Source organism: Emydura macquarii, unplaced genomic scaffold, assembly GCF_026122565.2.
Source record: "Emydura macquarii macquarii isolate MOO-44397 ecotype Brisbane River unplaced genomic scaffold, CSIRO-AGI_Emac_v2 contig_1390, whole genome shotgun sequence".
Classification (NCBI taxonomy): Eukaryota; Metazoa; Chordata; order Testudines; family Chelidae; genus Emydura; species Emydura macquarii.
Window position 1 is genome coordinate 23,226,455 of NW_027131527.1, and position 16,420 is coordinate 23,242,874.

The 16,420-nt window shown below is 38.8% G+C and overlaps 1 protein-coding gene across 2 annotated transcripts in view; it reads right to left on the reverse strand.

Moving 5' to 3' along the window:
* BTAF1 (B-TFIID TATA-box binding protein associated factor 1) overlaps positions 1-16,420 on the reverse strand; it is a 91,181-nt gene that overhangs the window by 61,233 nt on the left and 13,528 nt on the right. The window contains exons 5-9 of one of the 2 annotated variants that reach the window (XM_067552884.1): positions 9,978-10,141; positions 9,502-9,638; positions 8,107-8,218; positions 5,699-5,767; positions 1,807-1,896 (exon numbers count right to left, since the gene is read on the reverse strand). In XM_067552884.1, the coding sequence (XP_067408985.1) occupies positions 1,807-1,896; positions 5,699-5,767; positions 8,107-8,218; positions 9,502-9,638; positions 9,978-10,141 (572 nt within the window). Of the gene's footprint in view, positions 1-1,806; positions 1,897-5,698; positions 5,768-8,106; positions 8,219-9,501; positions 9,639-9,935; positions 10,142-16,420 lie in introns of both variants that reach the window. The other variant, XM_067552883.1, reaches the window with a different exon arrangement.

Below are 16,420 nucleotides of genomic sequence, written 5' to 3' on the forward strand. Positions count from 1 at the left end.
GAGAGATGGCAGCTTGTGCACCCCACCCACATTCAGGAGTAATGGGCTCCCAGTGCAGGGTAGGACAGCCTAACTTGCACATCTATGACATGGCCTCTCTGGGCCACTGCAAAGGTGCCGAATTACTGGTGCTTTAAAAAAGTCTGTCTTGCATGCCCTCCCCCAAGAAAAAACCCTCCTGAACACTCTCTACACCAGCAGTTCTTAACTGGGGGTCTGCGAGTTGATCTCAGGGGGTCTGCAAGCCCCAGCGCTTGGCAGGGCAGAAGTCCCGAGCCCATGGGCAGAATTGGAGGGAGCACGGAGGGCATCCCCCCCTAAATTGCAGTGCCTTAAATCACAGCAGGGCAGTCCTGGATGGGTAGTTTCACTCCACCTGAGGCCCCACCTCATGGCCAGGTCAAAGACTGGAAGCCAGAGCTGGGCAGTGCACAGCAGCTTCTGCAGCTGGTACCATGAAGCTGGCAGCTGCAGCGCTCCCCCATCTGCTGCTCGGGTGCCCCAATGTTGCAGCAGCTCCTCCACTTCCAGCCCCCTTTGACTGCTCATGCAGCTGGTAAGAGCTGCCTGGGCTGGAGGGGCAGGGGGAGGAGGAAGGAAGGAATCTGGCTGTAGGGCTGGTAGAACCTTTCAGAAGCAGCAACTGCAGGGGGCCCCCCCTCCCATCCCAGAACACAGCCCCAACTATCCCCCTACCTGGGCCCAGAGCTACATCCCTCTCTGCATACAGATTCTAGCTACCCTGTTCACACCCTGAGTGGTTTTTCAACTTTTTGAAATGAGCCTCCTTGCTTAGTGTTATAGTATTTGGTTATGATCCACCCCACCAATCCAGACAGGCTGGGTGGCCTGCTGAGGCGAGTCAGAGGGTAGAGGTGGCACTCTCTCCACAGGTCCTGCCATGCATAGCTGGCCCAAGCCTCACCAGGCCCTGCTATCCCAAAACAGAAGTCAAACTATGCCTATGGGCCCCCCACTCAACTGATGCCCCCTGGGATAGAAGCCCTGAGCTTTCCTCCACCTCCCACTGGATCCTGGTGTTTTTCTAGTATGTTGGGAGTGGGGGGGGAGGAGAGGGCTCAAAGAAAAAGGTTGAGAACCCCTGCTTTACACCAGGGGTTCTTTAAGAGCAAGCGGAAAGTCTGACTGGAGTGAGGAGCTTATGCCTTCTTTACAGTCTCTTTTGCAACAGCCAGCTCAGGGGGTTCATAGGGCAATTAGCTATATGAAGAAGGGTGGCAGAATTTAGCCCTCAGTATAGGCTTTTAGAAATACTTGCCATTAACAATAATTGCTTTTTTAAAATAAATGGGGGACTGCCTTCTAAATAAGTTTTCCTGGTTTAGTAATCCAAAGGAAGGCGCTTTCCTATTAAAAAGTATTATACAATTTGCTTGTTAATCTAAAAAGCATTTTACCTAAATTAGGTTTATTACATTAGCCAAAATATTTTAAGCTTCAGAATTTGCCTTGCCACAACTTTGGAACATACTGATTCCGATACTTTTTAATGGCAAAGCTGATTCTTGAAAGTCAAGCTTGAATTCAATTGTCAGACGCTCTTTTGTTCACATTTTTTTTTTTTTTTAAAAAAAAAAAAAAAGGTGATTTACATTTTGTCATTAGATACAGTGATTAGAATACAACTTTTACAGCCACTCCCACAGTCCTAAATAGCCTCTACTATCTGTGTATCCCAATTTTAGTACTTGAAGAGAAAGTTCTGCAGGCTGCAAAAGAAGCCACACTTAAATACTGCTTGGCCTCCATTTCAATAAACTGGTCATTGTCGACTTCTAATTTTACCTCTTCTATAGTACTGTCTCCCATTTTGCCACCACTTTTCCCATGTGCTTTAAGTATTTCCCTCAGCGCAGTGCCTGCACCATGCCGAACCTAAAAGGTGCAAGGGGAGGGAGAGGGGGAGGAGGAGGAAGAGAAAAAAAAAATCATTTCTGTTTTTAAACATCTAGAAATGCTCACTGTAAAATGAAGCTGGAAAAATGGTTAAAAACAAATTGTTCTTCCTTCCCAGTAACCGATTTCTGAATGTTACCGATTTTATGACATTTTGTAACATTTACATATACATATACTTAGGAAGTTTATGGGCAAGGGTGATGGAAATCAGTAATGATTCTATCACTGGTATTATAAGTGAAAGTCAGGGACAGGTTGCAGGCAATAAACAAAAATTCACAGAAGCCGTGACCAGTCTGCCATTTTTATTATATTTTCCTTTTTCTGTGATAGGAGTGTCAGATAGTTCTCAGAGAAGGTTAATTCAGAGACATGATGAGTAATTATACAAAGCGCCTCTTCTGACGCTGGATGAAGTTTTAGAGTGACCACACAAAATCTTCCTAATCATATCAAGGGACTGCAACATTTCTTCGATTAGGACAGCAGCAAGCATCTCCAAGTATCTAAATGTGGGTTACTTACCTGTAATTCTCTTTATCTGAAGATATCCATTATCTAGGACTCAGGCTCTTAGTTGCCTGCATAATAGTCAAGACAAATCTTCCCTCCATCTCCATAAGTGTTCCAATCTTAATTACCACTGATTTAGCACCCTCTAGACTGCTCAGTCAGTTCCTAAAAGCACTGGCACCAATAGCTCCTTTACAAATATCAACTACAAAACACAAGAGTGAATTCTCTACGTAACAACCATGAGAGCAGAAGCAATCTAAACTTTGAAAGACCATACAACCCCAGAACAGAACTCCAATGGGGGAATAGCAGATGGGTGAAACAATGGAATTAGTGTGTATTGATATCAAAGAAACAGATCTCTTGGTGAACAATTGTCCCTTCTAAAGAGGTGTCACGTGCAGGATTCCTGAACTTTGAGTGTAAACGTTTGAAGGATGTTTCTCAAAGCCAGAAGAGCATGGTTAGAAGGGGAAGACATTATCAAAGTTTTCATTGTTAAATAAACAATGAGGCAGAATACCGAGCCATACAAGTCATCCCTAAAAACAAATTATAGGGCTGAGTTATGGGCTACCACCAATCTGAAATACAGGCACTAGAGATAAAAAAATCCAAAATCAAAGAATCTTTCATTAATGCTAAAACCAAATATTAGCACCAATACAATAGACTACGTGAGCTACAAGTGTGATTAGCGATGGAGATTGAGAAACATGGATCTCAAAAAAGAAAAGTCCTCTTCACCAGGGAATCAATTAACTGGTGTGGCTTGCAACAAGTGTTCTAGGCTCTAATGGCCTTCGTGGTTCCATTAGCCAAAGCAAGAATCATTGGAGATGCAAATCCCTCAAATATGCTCTGGTCACTCCCTATATGACAATGCAAATGATTCACTAGGACTCCTCCTCCTGTACATGCATATCAGCTTCCACAGCTGAATACAAAGTCAAGGAGTTATGTTGAACAGCTGTATTAAGGAGAAGAGGTATTAAGATTTACCTTTCAGATAAATCAGAATAAAATATTCCCTCAGTGGTTTGGGAAGCCATTCAGCCTTAAATTCTCTGAGATTACATGAAAGGCAGGGGTAAAAATACCCAAAGCTTTCCATTTCATTTCTAATGTAAGGATGCTGAATGCAACAAAGTATGTAATTCTACGTAGAGCCAAAGACTACATTCACGAACAATTTTTAACTCTAAGAGTAAGCAGCTGATATTTATCCTCATTACTGAAAATATTTTGAAGATTGTAACTGAAAATTAGGATTTTTTTGTCCCGTATGCAAAATTAGTCTCTCCATGAGACTATAAATAAAAATAAAAATCTCAAGAAATCTGCCCATCTTCAAGCAGATATCGAAGTATCTGTGTAGATTTTTCTTTCCCAGCTATACATCCAAGGATAAAACACCCAAATAGATCATTTCAGACAGTCAATTCAGAGACCAGGAAAGAAAACATACAGGAGAAAATGGCAGATGAATTCCTATTAAAAAACAAAAACTATTGCCTTCCCTTAATCTTCTGACTCCTCTTTTCTTCTCAGTTATAAAAGAAAAGGACAGGATATACTCCCACCAGCAAACCAGAAGTCACCACAAAACAAAAATGAAGTCCAGTCTCTGACGACTAGATGGGGGAAAAAAAATGGAAAAATGTATCTATTTTATAGTATTCTACATTATAGATGTAGTGTAAGAAATGAGATTAGATTGCTTACAGGACTTGGACTGAAAATAGAAAGCTTTAGGTCACCTTTAATATGCCTGGAGAATGTAAACAGAGGTAGGCGGCTTTGTAATTTTTGAAGTGGAAAGGCCTGCTTTGAGTTGCCTACTAAAGTAGACAGAAATTGGGTACATTGTTCTCATAAGAGGAGAACAGGTTTGTTTCCTCTAGTGCTGTCTACTTTAACGGCCATCTTGATCTGAGATAGGTTTGTTTATTTTTTTTAAATTATTCTATAGAAAAAGGAGGATGTTTGAATTAAAGGAAGTGCAATTTTAGGTCAGGACATTTTACCACTTTAACCAATACTTAAATAGTCTCTCACTAAAACAAGACAGTGATTTTGACTCCAAAAAGGGAGATGTACTCCACTTGACAGCTTATTAATGAGAGATTAATAGACTGAGAAGCCAGAAAGGATTTTCTGCAACTGCATGTTATCCCAAGGGTTAAGGGTATGTGGTCAAAAGCATTATCTTGTTCCATTTGTCACACCATTCCATAAATTTTGCACTCTTCGGCTCCGCACCACCATATAAAACATACATAGCATCACACCAACTATTTTGTCTCTTGGTTGTATACATGGTTCTATAACAGTGATGATAAAACAATAAAGGAAGAGCTACATGAGTTTAAGGTTTAATAGAACGGTCTTAACCTAATTCAGAATATATTTTATGTTTGTCTATTACGAGTAACAAACAATATCATATTAGTTTTATTTAAAATTATTGGGGGTTTTTTGATCCACTACTAAACAAAGGCTTTTAAAAATTAAATATTGTGACAATTTGTTCTCTGTGAGGATGCACATCCTAAGATTGCAATTAAAAAAAAAAAAAAAAAAAAAAGAGCCGCATACTGTTAATTAGTGTGACGACATGCATTAATAAGTTATGGAAATTCAAAGACTGGCAATCCAGATGCTTTCCAAGAGCAGTTGCTATTGCAGCACTCAAAAGGTGGACACTAAAAGCGTGTATCGGGGAAGGGAGAAAGAGTAAAACCTCTTGGGGACAGATCTGCAAGTCAAATCACATTCAGAATTTGCTTTTTAGATTGTGTATTACAAAGGTATTTGCTGAAAAGTTTAGGTTACTACATAAAGAACTGTAACTTCATTCTTATGAATTAGGACATTACTAAATGCCTTTCTAGAATAACTTGTATTTCAATGCTACCTTGGAGTCTACATTTAGTTATTCTGAGTAAGAACAGATGTTATCTAAAGAAACAAAAGCCTCCTAAAAGATATTTAGGCCATCCCAAATCAGGGAAATCTAGTATAAATGAGTGGGACTCAACACAGGTCTAAAGCTCCATTAGCAGACCTCTGGGCATCTGTGTGGAGTCCTACTGGAGTAAATAGAAACCAGCACAAGCACAGAGGACTGCACTTGCAGACCCTGATGTAGGATCAAGGCATAAGCATGAAATGTAAATACACGTCCCAATTTCTAATGGCATCAATTCCTTATTTGTACAAATTAGATAGAAGGCAGCTATATAATATGCCTAATCCTTACCTCCCAGGATGGGTTAAAAAGATCATTGCATACTTCTTCGCAAAAGCTTTCCAAAGGCCATTCGTTTGCCTAAACAAACACACACACACAAAAAACCAAGAGAGACTATTTAAAGTTAACTATCAAGGAAATCTCACATTCCATGCCAAACAGAGATACAAACTCGAGATAAAATAGTGGAAGCCCATGAAAAAAAATTAAACACTACCAAGTCAAAGTAACTTTCTTCCACTATGGCTTGTCTACACAGAATGTTAGTGCACAGCAAGCCAGAGTGTGACCATGCAGCAGCTTGCCATGCTTTAACTTACCATGTAAAGAAGCCCTTAGGAAAAATTAAGCTGTTTTTAAGGGAAATACAGACTGAAGGAAAACTTTTTCTAATGATTGAAAAAGACAACCCACTTTACCACATCATACTGAAGAGAAAAAAAATTCAAGAGAAACTGACAGGAATTTCCAAGTTTTTGACAGCATGCCAGCTATTATTTTAAATTTCCTGTCCTGTTTAGTAACAGAGCACAAGTTTTCCCAACACAAACGCAACATTTAACAGCTTCAAATTTCATAGGACTCTGAACAAACCCACTGAAGAGAGTGTTTCTTACAAGGCTGTTTGAATCTGGAAAACTTTCTTTCTGGCACCCTCCTAATGTGGGCTTTTACCAGCGTTCTTACTCACACATCCACACTTTCATACCATACAATTAAGGAATAAAAAGGCTGGGATGTCTCCCAGTTAATAAAAACAAAAGAGGGTGTTTGTGAACTCATCAGATCTCAGTCGTTTGGCATCTTCTGGCATAGAAATTGGAACTGTGATTAGAGTCAGATTGTGATGTTGATAACAGCACTTCTCAGCTCAGGTGCAGGGAGACTGGTTAAAGGCTGTCATAGCCTATTCATTATGCTGTGACTTCCTCTCCCAGAAGTCATCAGTATGAGGGTTCTGGAACAGTCTTCTGTCAGGTGTCTCACTGATACAAAAGGTAAGGGTTCTTGGCTTTATTCTGGATTCTTATGGTATGCAAGCTTTGCCTTCAGCCAGATAAGATGCAAGTCCTACTCTGAGCCATGCAACTTAAGCTACAGCTACACAATGAGTTATGCAAGCTGGGAATCGCAGCCCTACACATTCCCATCAAGTTAGTGTGAGTGCTTGCACAAGCATAAATGGTAGCATAGCTGTGGCAGCTCAGGCCTATGGATTTCAGGCCAGTTTGTACTTGGCAGAATACCACTGCCTGTGCTGCCACAACTGCACTATTGTTTAGCTTGATGATAGCTAGTGCGAGTATGAACCAAAGTGGCTGGGAATTACACCCTAGTTTGTCATGTAACCATAGAAACAGTCCTATCAGGTTTGAGTTGGGACATCTTTAACTAGTGGTTGAGCCAGCAATTTTAAAAGGTATTGGATGTGTGCACACTACAGAGGCAACATTATTTGTGACCCCCCCACCAAATATCAAAAAGATACAGAACAGAAACCAAATTTTGAGGAAGATGTGGCCTTTTTTGGATGAAGAGGTTTTGAGATTTCAGTTTACAGAAAGTTACACCCAAAGTCAGATAAAAATATATTTGTTTAGAAGACCTTAGCAATCAGCCACTCAACATTCAGCCATCAGCAAAAGTAAAAATAAGATGAACAAATTAGGACAATGTCAATCTCAAACAAGACTGTGTAAACTTTGTATTTAGGAACTAGATTGCATGTCAAACACCTTATCTCTGAAAGTCTCATTTTGACACAGACGATATTTCAAATCTTACAAGAGAAGCCCACTTTAAAAAATACTGAAGGGTACACAAGGTCTGTTTTCCCATATATGCTATTTCTCATATCCAGATACAGCTACGCCACAATTTTCCAAACTTCAGTCTTTCCATAATTATTTATTTCTTCAAAAAGTCTGTGAAACCATTTAATTCTTGTTATAAGATAGACATTTTAGTCTAAATTAGGCCTGATTTAAAAGGTTCCATTAATCTGTGTCTCTTACCAGCATTTCCGGAACAAATTATGTGTCAGCAAATTACCTGCTCTAGCCTAGCTTTACAATTTAACACTCTAAAGGCACCTAAATTTATGGCTACAGCCACCAGCAGTGTTAATCTGCCTATTGAATAAGAAGCAGTTCACAGGTTACCACCAGTCAATTAATAGTGTTCTCGCTCTCAACCTCACATGCAGTGTCGGGGGGGGGGGAAAACACACCAACACAACACTCTCCTATTGTAGCTGTAGTAGATTAGTTGGAAGGGAAATTCCCTCTTCTGTTTTAGGTAAATTAATGCTAAAATGAACTGAAGAATTTGGGAGCACAAAGCAGTCTAAAAATAAACCTAACATTGGCCCACATTACCAAGTTATCAGTCCCTTAATAATGGAGGACATACTGTACCTCTTCTGGTGCATTATCTACCAAAACTTTTGAGTCAATGGCAGGCTGGTTGATGACAACATTTGCTACTTTTCTGCGCTTTTCTTCTGGTTCCCCATCAGTGCTATCATTACTAAAAAGGAAAGTAAAAATGTGTCATGTTTGGGACTAGAAACTTTATGCACTGTAGGAGGAGTAACACACCCCTCTCCCCCGCCAAGAGTCTCTTGAAAACATTCCTATCAAGTTTTCATTTATGTTCATTCTTTACATAACTTCAGCATAAAATGGAAGTGACTTTTCTTAACTAACTAGTTGAAGACGTCAGCTACCAAATTACACCTAGCTGCTAAATATGTTGAAATTTATTCCTTAAATGCAACACTTACTATGAACTTTATGATTGAGTAATCTAGCCAGTCAAGGATAGGAAAACAAGGATGCAACCCCACTTTCCAACTTCGCCCAGATATTTGAACAAGGATATGCAAGATGAGAAATTTTCAAACGAACAGTGTCTAAAAGTTATTTTATTTGTTTTTTTTCCATAACAGCAATGGACAATTCATTGGTATAAATCACAGAAGAAAATATGCTATATGTTGGAGAAATTACAGAGATGAGAAAAACTTTAGCCACTATTGATCTTCATAAATCTATTATTCTGATCCTCAGTACCATCAGGTCCTAAATAATAATCAAGAGTGACAAATGTAATGTCATATTACATACAGAAATACAGGTTCCCAACTAAAGGGTTAGAGACCTAGATTCATAGTAGTTTTTAAAAGTAAAGCACAACATTCTTATAACTAAATGTTTCTCTTAGGGCTATTGACAGATCACCTGAAAGATTAGTTCAGTTTCATTGGATAGAGCCATCAAAATGTTTGGTCAGTTAGACTTCCTAGGATGGGTAGAAAGGGACCTGAAATCTAGCCTGTTTCTGTAGGAGATAACAGAATGTCAGTAAGATTGCTGTTTATCCCATCACTGGTGCTATTGTATTCTCAGTGAAATGGACTTCTGAAACATCACAAAAGTACATTTTAGGTGACATCATTGTAATAATGTGTCTGATTTTAGTCAAAGGAGAAAATTAGACAGCAGCTGGTTTGAAACAGGACATTCTTGAAACAGTCTGGAGTGGGGAAAGAAAAAAGAGGCCAAGTTCTCAAACTTCTGAGGACAAAAAGCACATTTATACTTGTCTAACAATCTAAACGATAATATTTTGCCTGTCTACATTATGCAACAAAGTAGTGTGTATGAATAGTTTATATTTTATTGGAATTATAAAAAAGTGGAACCAGGCTTCATGAGGAGTTCTCAGAACCAAGTCAGAATGGGAATTTCTGAGCTGGCCGGATGACTTCCCCGCCCCCGGTAGCCTAATAAAAGTGATTGGTATAGTACCTCTTCTCATTAGTCTCGACTGCATCCTTGGATCTTTGCTTTGCAAATAGCTTAGCCATTCTTTTAGCTTTATTCTTTTGTCTACTGCTCATGCCAGCTCGAAATTCTGAATCAATCAACTCAGCAGCCTGAAGAGTCTGAAAAAGTAAGAAGTCCATTCAATGTCAGTCCTTCCTGTACCCAAAGTTCCCCACCCAGCCCCAAGAACAAAGAAAACATGAAAAACAAAAAAAACAAACCACCACCCTTCTCACTTCCCCATACCAGCCACGTTACTTGGAACGCAGGGCAGCAATTTGGCACTGTACTAAATGTGACTAATCTGCAACTTATGAAATTTAAATGTTTAGAAGACAGCACCAAATTACAAGTTAAGATTAGTATTTAAAATGCAATTATTTACAATGGCAGAAGCACAAATGAAGCAAACCCACTGTATTATTCCTTGCAGTCAAACAGCCCGAGGTTTTACCTACAGGTTGTTTGTTTACAAGTGAAGCTGAAGCAGGAGTATAGTCCAAATCCTCGTCATTGAACAGGTCTTCTGTGTTCATTCCAATTGCAGCTCCCATATCAAGGCCAAGTTTCTTCTGTAACAGTTTCCTTTGTCGTGCTATCCTCTCTTTAGGATCAACTTCACCTAAAAAAGGTCAGCTTTTATACTTCATTTCAAAAATAGATTTATTGCTGAAGCCTTGATTAAAAACAGCAGTAAAACTAAAATATTCTAATTTATGAGAACAAAACAGAACTAGAGTTCAACTGTACTTTGATATATTATGCCACAGAAGCTTTAAGGTTTTGTAAAAAATTTCTTTTAACCCAAAACATACCGACCTTTATAAAGAGTGGGTTTTGTAACCCCATAGCTACCTAATTAAAGGGGCTTTAGCTTTCAATAGAAAAATTCTAAAATGCTTTTAAACAGCTTCTATGAGACTCACTGAGCTGCATTATAGGCATGGGATTTTAACGGTAACATTTTTCTGGATTTTGCGGAAAAGCATTTGAGGAAGGGAACAAGTAGTTCCTGTATTGCGTAGAGAACTCTGTCAATAATTGTAGCCTGCTAAAAACAAATTAAATATTGTTATTTTGCACACGTATCATTTTTATGGAACAAGTCCCCCTCCGCTCCTCCCACCAACAGAGAATGAGGCATGTCATTCAGGATTTTTAAGTTAAGATGATTCAAAAAGACCCATACATATTACGTGAACATCTTTACTGCCTGTTAGAAGCAAGACAGCCACGTTTCTCTGGATATGTCATTCTTAAAAATAAGTAGATAGATTACACATGGTATCCAAGTCTCTTCTATCCTAGGTTCCCACACCTAATGTCTCCTGCTGGAGAGCTGGATTCTGTAGGGAGGAAGGATGGTTTTATGGTTAGAGCTTAGAACTAGGGTCTGTTCAGAATCTAGTCTGAGTTCTGCCACAAAACTTCATGTGGCAAGTTGAGCAAGTCCCAACCTTAAAAACCTATAAAATGAAGATAGTGGGTATTACATTTAAATTTTAGTAAAAGTCAGGGACAGGTCATGAGCAAACAAACAAAAATTAAACGGAAACCCGTGACCCATCCCTGACTTTTACTAAAATAACTGACAAAATGAGGTTGATAGGCAGGGATGGAGGGGGAGGATGAGAGCCCAAGCCCTGCTGTGGGGGCGGGCTGAGGCCCGGCACTTGCCCCCACAGTGGCTGAGAGCTGCAGGACCCCCCGGGGCTGAAGCGCTAAGTGTCACGAAAGTCTCTGGAAGTCATGGAATCCATTACTCCGTGACATCATCTTATCCTTAACAATGGTACCTGCCTACCTCTCAAGAAACTTGCAAGGCTTACTTATAGCTTGTGAAATTCTTACTACTTAGATACCATGACAGGCACTTCAAGATTACATGCAAATGAAAGAGGATTTCAATTACTTGAATAATACATAGCTCATGGCCTAAGCCTAGATATCTAGCTGGTGATCTTCACATGCTTAATCTATCAATTTCTAGATATAGGATATGGAAACCACTCAAGTGATGTCCACCTTTGGTTTTTGCCACTGCTGCCTTTGCAACTAGGGAAGGATGAGTACCAGCTGAAGATAGCAAGCAGAAAGGAAATAACTTATCTAGAGGTAAGATAAGGCTCCACACCCCCTTTCAATGTTTGATTTAAGACTGAGTCAGATGGCTCCTATTGCCAAGATCTTTGGGGGGGAAACTCAGATGTATGGATGGATTTAATTACATCCATGCCTAAATTTATGCATTTACAGGATTAGAGTGTGGGATTACAAAAAAAAAAAAAAAAAAAAAAAAAAAAAAAAAAACCCCAAGGGAAAGTCAAACAGCAGCCACTACCTAGAATAGTCCATTTTCCTTGTACTGGACCATCTTGAAATCTAGTGACTGTCATGACTACAGAAACATTATTTAGGTTTGTCCAACAAGAGCACAGGTTTGATGTAGTTTATACATCAATTTATGCAAGATTTGCTTTAACATAGAATCATAGAAGTGTAGCACTGGAACGGACCTTGATAGGTCATCTAGTCAAGTCTCCTGCATTCATGGCAGGACTATGTAATAACTAGATTGTTCTGGACAGGGGTTTGTCTAACCTGTTCTTAAAAGCCTCCAACAACAGATTCCACAACCTCCCTAGAAAATTTGTTCTGGTGCTTAGCTACCCTTAGGAAGTTTTTCCTAATGTCTAATCTAAACCGCCCTTGCTGCAATTTAAGCCATTGCTTCTTGGCCTGTCCTCAGAGGCTAACAAGAACAATTTTTCACCCTCCTCCTTCTAACATTTTATGTACTTGAAAACCCTCAGTCTTCTCTTCTCCAGACTAAAACTTTTTTTTCCCCCCCCCAATCTTCCTTCGTAGGTCATGTTTTCTAGTCCTTTAATCATTTTTGTTGCTCTCTGAACTTTCTCCAATTTGTCCACATCTTTCCTGAAATGTGGTGCCCAGCACTGGACACAACACTCAAGCACAGAGTACAGTGGAAGAATTACTTCTCATGTCTTGCTTACAACATTCCTGCTAATACATCGGAGAATGCGGTTTGCTTTTTTGCAACAGTGTTACACTGTTGACTCATATTTAGCTTGTGATAACCCCTAAATCCCTTTCTGTAAAACTCCTTCCTAGTTGGTCACTTCCCATTTTGTATGTGTGCAGTTGATTGTTCCTTCCTCAGTGGAGTACTTTGCATTTGTCCTTATTGAATTACATCCTATTTGCTTCAGACCATTTCTCCTGTTTGTCCAGATCAGTTTGAACTGTAATCCTATCCTCCAAAGCACTTGCAATCCCCTCCAGTTTGGTATTGTCTGCAAACTTTATAACTGTACTCTTAGGCCATTATCTAAATAATTGATGAAGATATTGAACAGAACCAGACCTAGGATCAATAACGGATTTAGGTTGTAGATACAAACAGCAGATAGCAGAGAACCCTATGTAAATTAATCCACTACATAAAAAAAGCCAATAGCTACAATTCACTTTCATTAATAAGAATATTAATATTCACTATGCATATACTGTACATAGTTTCATTAGAATGGGTGAGAAACAACTTAGTCACTTCATTCAGACACTTTATATTTTCCCAAGAACAGGTACTCTCTGATATAAGATTTTTAAAGCTGCTCAAGTCCACATAAGGAGACCAGTGCCAAAGACAACATTTAGCCACACAGCTGAAAAGCAAGCAAAGAGGGTGAGGAAAACCATCAGATTTTATCTGTTCTGATTCAAATAAAGAGGGTGACAGAATAATTAGGCATGAATAAAAATAGTTAGTTTTAAGTTTAAGGCTTCTGATAAATAATTAAGGATAGTTTAAAGCAAGTTTTAGGTAGAAATCCAAAATGGCAGCAGATATCATGGCTAAGAGAATGAAACAAAATGGAGCTAGTAAGAAACTGACCAACAGCAGAAAGGTAAGCTAGGGTGAAATAAAGGTCACTCCTAATACCTTCTGACCCTTCCCTGCAGGTAAGGCAGCGGATCCAAAGTCTGAAGTAAACAAGTTAAGATAATTAGCATATTGGGCAATCGACTAGTCAAAAATGATAGCACCCCTGAGTAGGAAAGATGCTGTTGACTGACATTAAGAAAGCAACCGGGGGGAAGGGGCGGGGGGGAGAGAAATCACATATAAGGCAAAGAGCTGGCAGGCTTGAGCATAGGTGACTGATCACCGAAGGAGATCTTGGCAGCAGGAGTAGTGGAAGAACAGCAGTGGCAGCAACACCAACAAACTTGACAGAGCAGAAAAGACCCATAGATGGAACAAAGGGATTTAAGAAAGAAAGGAAGTATAACTTTTAAAAATAAGAAATGCATGTGTATGATTACAAATAAAGCTGGATGTCTTCGCTTGAACGATAACTCCACCCATTCTATGATTGACTGATCAATATTGACTCAAAGTGTGTATTAGTAAGTGTTCTATTGTAATGTCACTGTATACAACTCCCTTACAAATGTGTATGTTATATTGCAATACGTCTGGTATTCTAATGTAACATTGTATTAAGGCTTCATATATATATATATATATATATATATATATATATATATATATATATATATATATATATATATATATGTGTGTGTGTGTAGGCAGGCTCTCTTTATGTTATATGTCACAACATTGTAGGTTTACTATGACACAATGCAATTAAGTATTCATAACATTGTAATGCATGCTATGGAAGTGTTACAATACAATAATCACAACACAATGTAATTTTATTGTTTGTTATATTTGATTAGGTTATGGTGTTCTGCATTGTCTTAAGCAGCTTATTTCATACGTTCTATTTTTTTTTTTATTTAGAATCCAATTGTATTAAAATTAGTATTGAAAAGAAAGACATTTTGTTTTCAAAACATTTAGTGTTTAAGTGTCAGTCCTTTGAGCAGAGGGCTGTATCCGTATCCTCTCAAGAGTAAACTGAGGCAGGCAGATCTAAGGAGTTTTTCCAATGATTTCAATGGAAACTCCTGGTACACCCTTTTAAGTCCCCTAGAGTGGATCATTTTTAATTACCCACTTATAGGAGTAAGGCTTGGAATTAGGTCACTAGTATATCCTATAACAGGTTGGGTCTCTTGGGTCCAAAGGTTTTAGGGTAACACACTGTAAATATCTGACATCTATTTTTCAGCAGTCACTGTTTAGTAGATGGAATAAAGAGGCAAGATATTTTATTAGAAATCTAGATGCTCTATTAATTTCTCTTAATTAGCCTATGATCAATGAAGATCCAGACAGACACAATGAGGAGGCAGCAGAGTTGAGTGCCTTTTGTATTACTATTTAAGTTTAAGATAAAATTGCTTCCGAGTACACACATTTTTTGTTGTTGTTAACGTAACTAGGACCAACATTTGGTGACACCCAGCACCAATAAAGGTAACTTGACCCTGAGAAAATAAGGTGAGATTTCTGGTTCTGAAAAATATTCTGCAGGCTACTTTTTTTTTGGTGCAATTTGAATGTGTTAGCTAAAGCAGAAAAAGGAAAAGCAGTAAAAGTAAAGCAACCAGAGCCCAGAAGTCTACAGAGCAATGGAACAGCCCAGCATGCCTGAATTGGTTGGCCTGGGCCAGCGGCGGGTTTTTCTTTGTTGTGTAGATATACCCTTAATGAGTCCTCCATTGGTTCTGCCCTTCATTCTCTCATCAAAACAGACTTTTGACTTCACCTGTCAAGGCCTTCATAACAGTCCTTCCCTACCTAGCTGAACTAGTGGTAATGCATCATGACAACTCCCAGTTTCACTGTTAACTTTTCCATTCTTTTCTGTGCACCAGTCAATCAACTTCCTCCCTTAAGGATCTTTGTGTTCTTGTATCACTCCTCTTATATCACTACTCAGAAAAAAACTCGCTGATATGACTCTCAACATGCAACCACTACCCTATCTTTTAAATTCTTCCTTAAGACTTCTCAGTTACAATGCCTGCCTAACCTAATGTGCTGCCCATGGCCAGTGATGAGCAGTGACTGACCTTTTTTCACCTTCCTTCCCCTTACTCTTATTAACTTCCTCCTTAGTCCTACTACTGCCTCCAATTTAAAGAGCCCAAAAATAAAAAAAATAAATAAAAAAAAATAAAGTCACATGAACCTAATGAAAGAGGACTATTTCGTCACTTTTTCCTCATATGTTAAATCCTTATCTCCGACTCGGTTTTGTCTTTTAGATTGGGTCACAGTCTGGGGCAAGGACTGTCTTGCATCTGCACAACTAACACAGTAGGATCTCAGTCCTGATTGGTGGCCTTTGGATACTACCATAACACGTTCACTACCAACAGTCCCTGAACCACTGAGCTTTCACAGAGCACTTGCTGGACAGCTGGCTGGTCATATGGTGCTGGCTCCTGCCCTTTATTTCCTGCTGCTATTCTTCACTAACAAAACTGGAACAGAGCTTTTCTAATATTGTTTTTCCCATATAAAAAGATTACTGCAGTTGTCATAGGAATATTACATGAGAGGTCTACAAGATATCTTCTCATACACAAATGAGAACATGCAGTCCACCCTATGAAAAACATTTGAGAACCTCTATCCTATGCTATCCGATGTTAAGGTTGAGCTGTCTAAATCATGATTTTATAAAAAACAGGAAAATTAAGCACTACCACCACATACTGGATACGTAAAGAAATATTATAATAGACAGATTAAAAATAGAAAACCTGTACATGCACAATGTGGCTAAGTTTTGTTGCTGTAGAAACCTAATGATTTTTTTCTTATCCTCTCATTTCCCCTTTACACTCAACTGCAAAGCTTTTATTTCATTTATCATAGATCTGCTGGGACAATGACAAAAAAAAAATCCATCCCACTACTTTAGTATAGAAACTATTTCTCAAGCAGAACTATGTA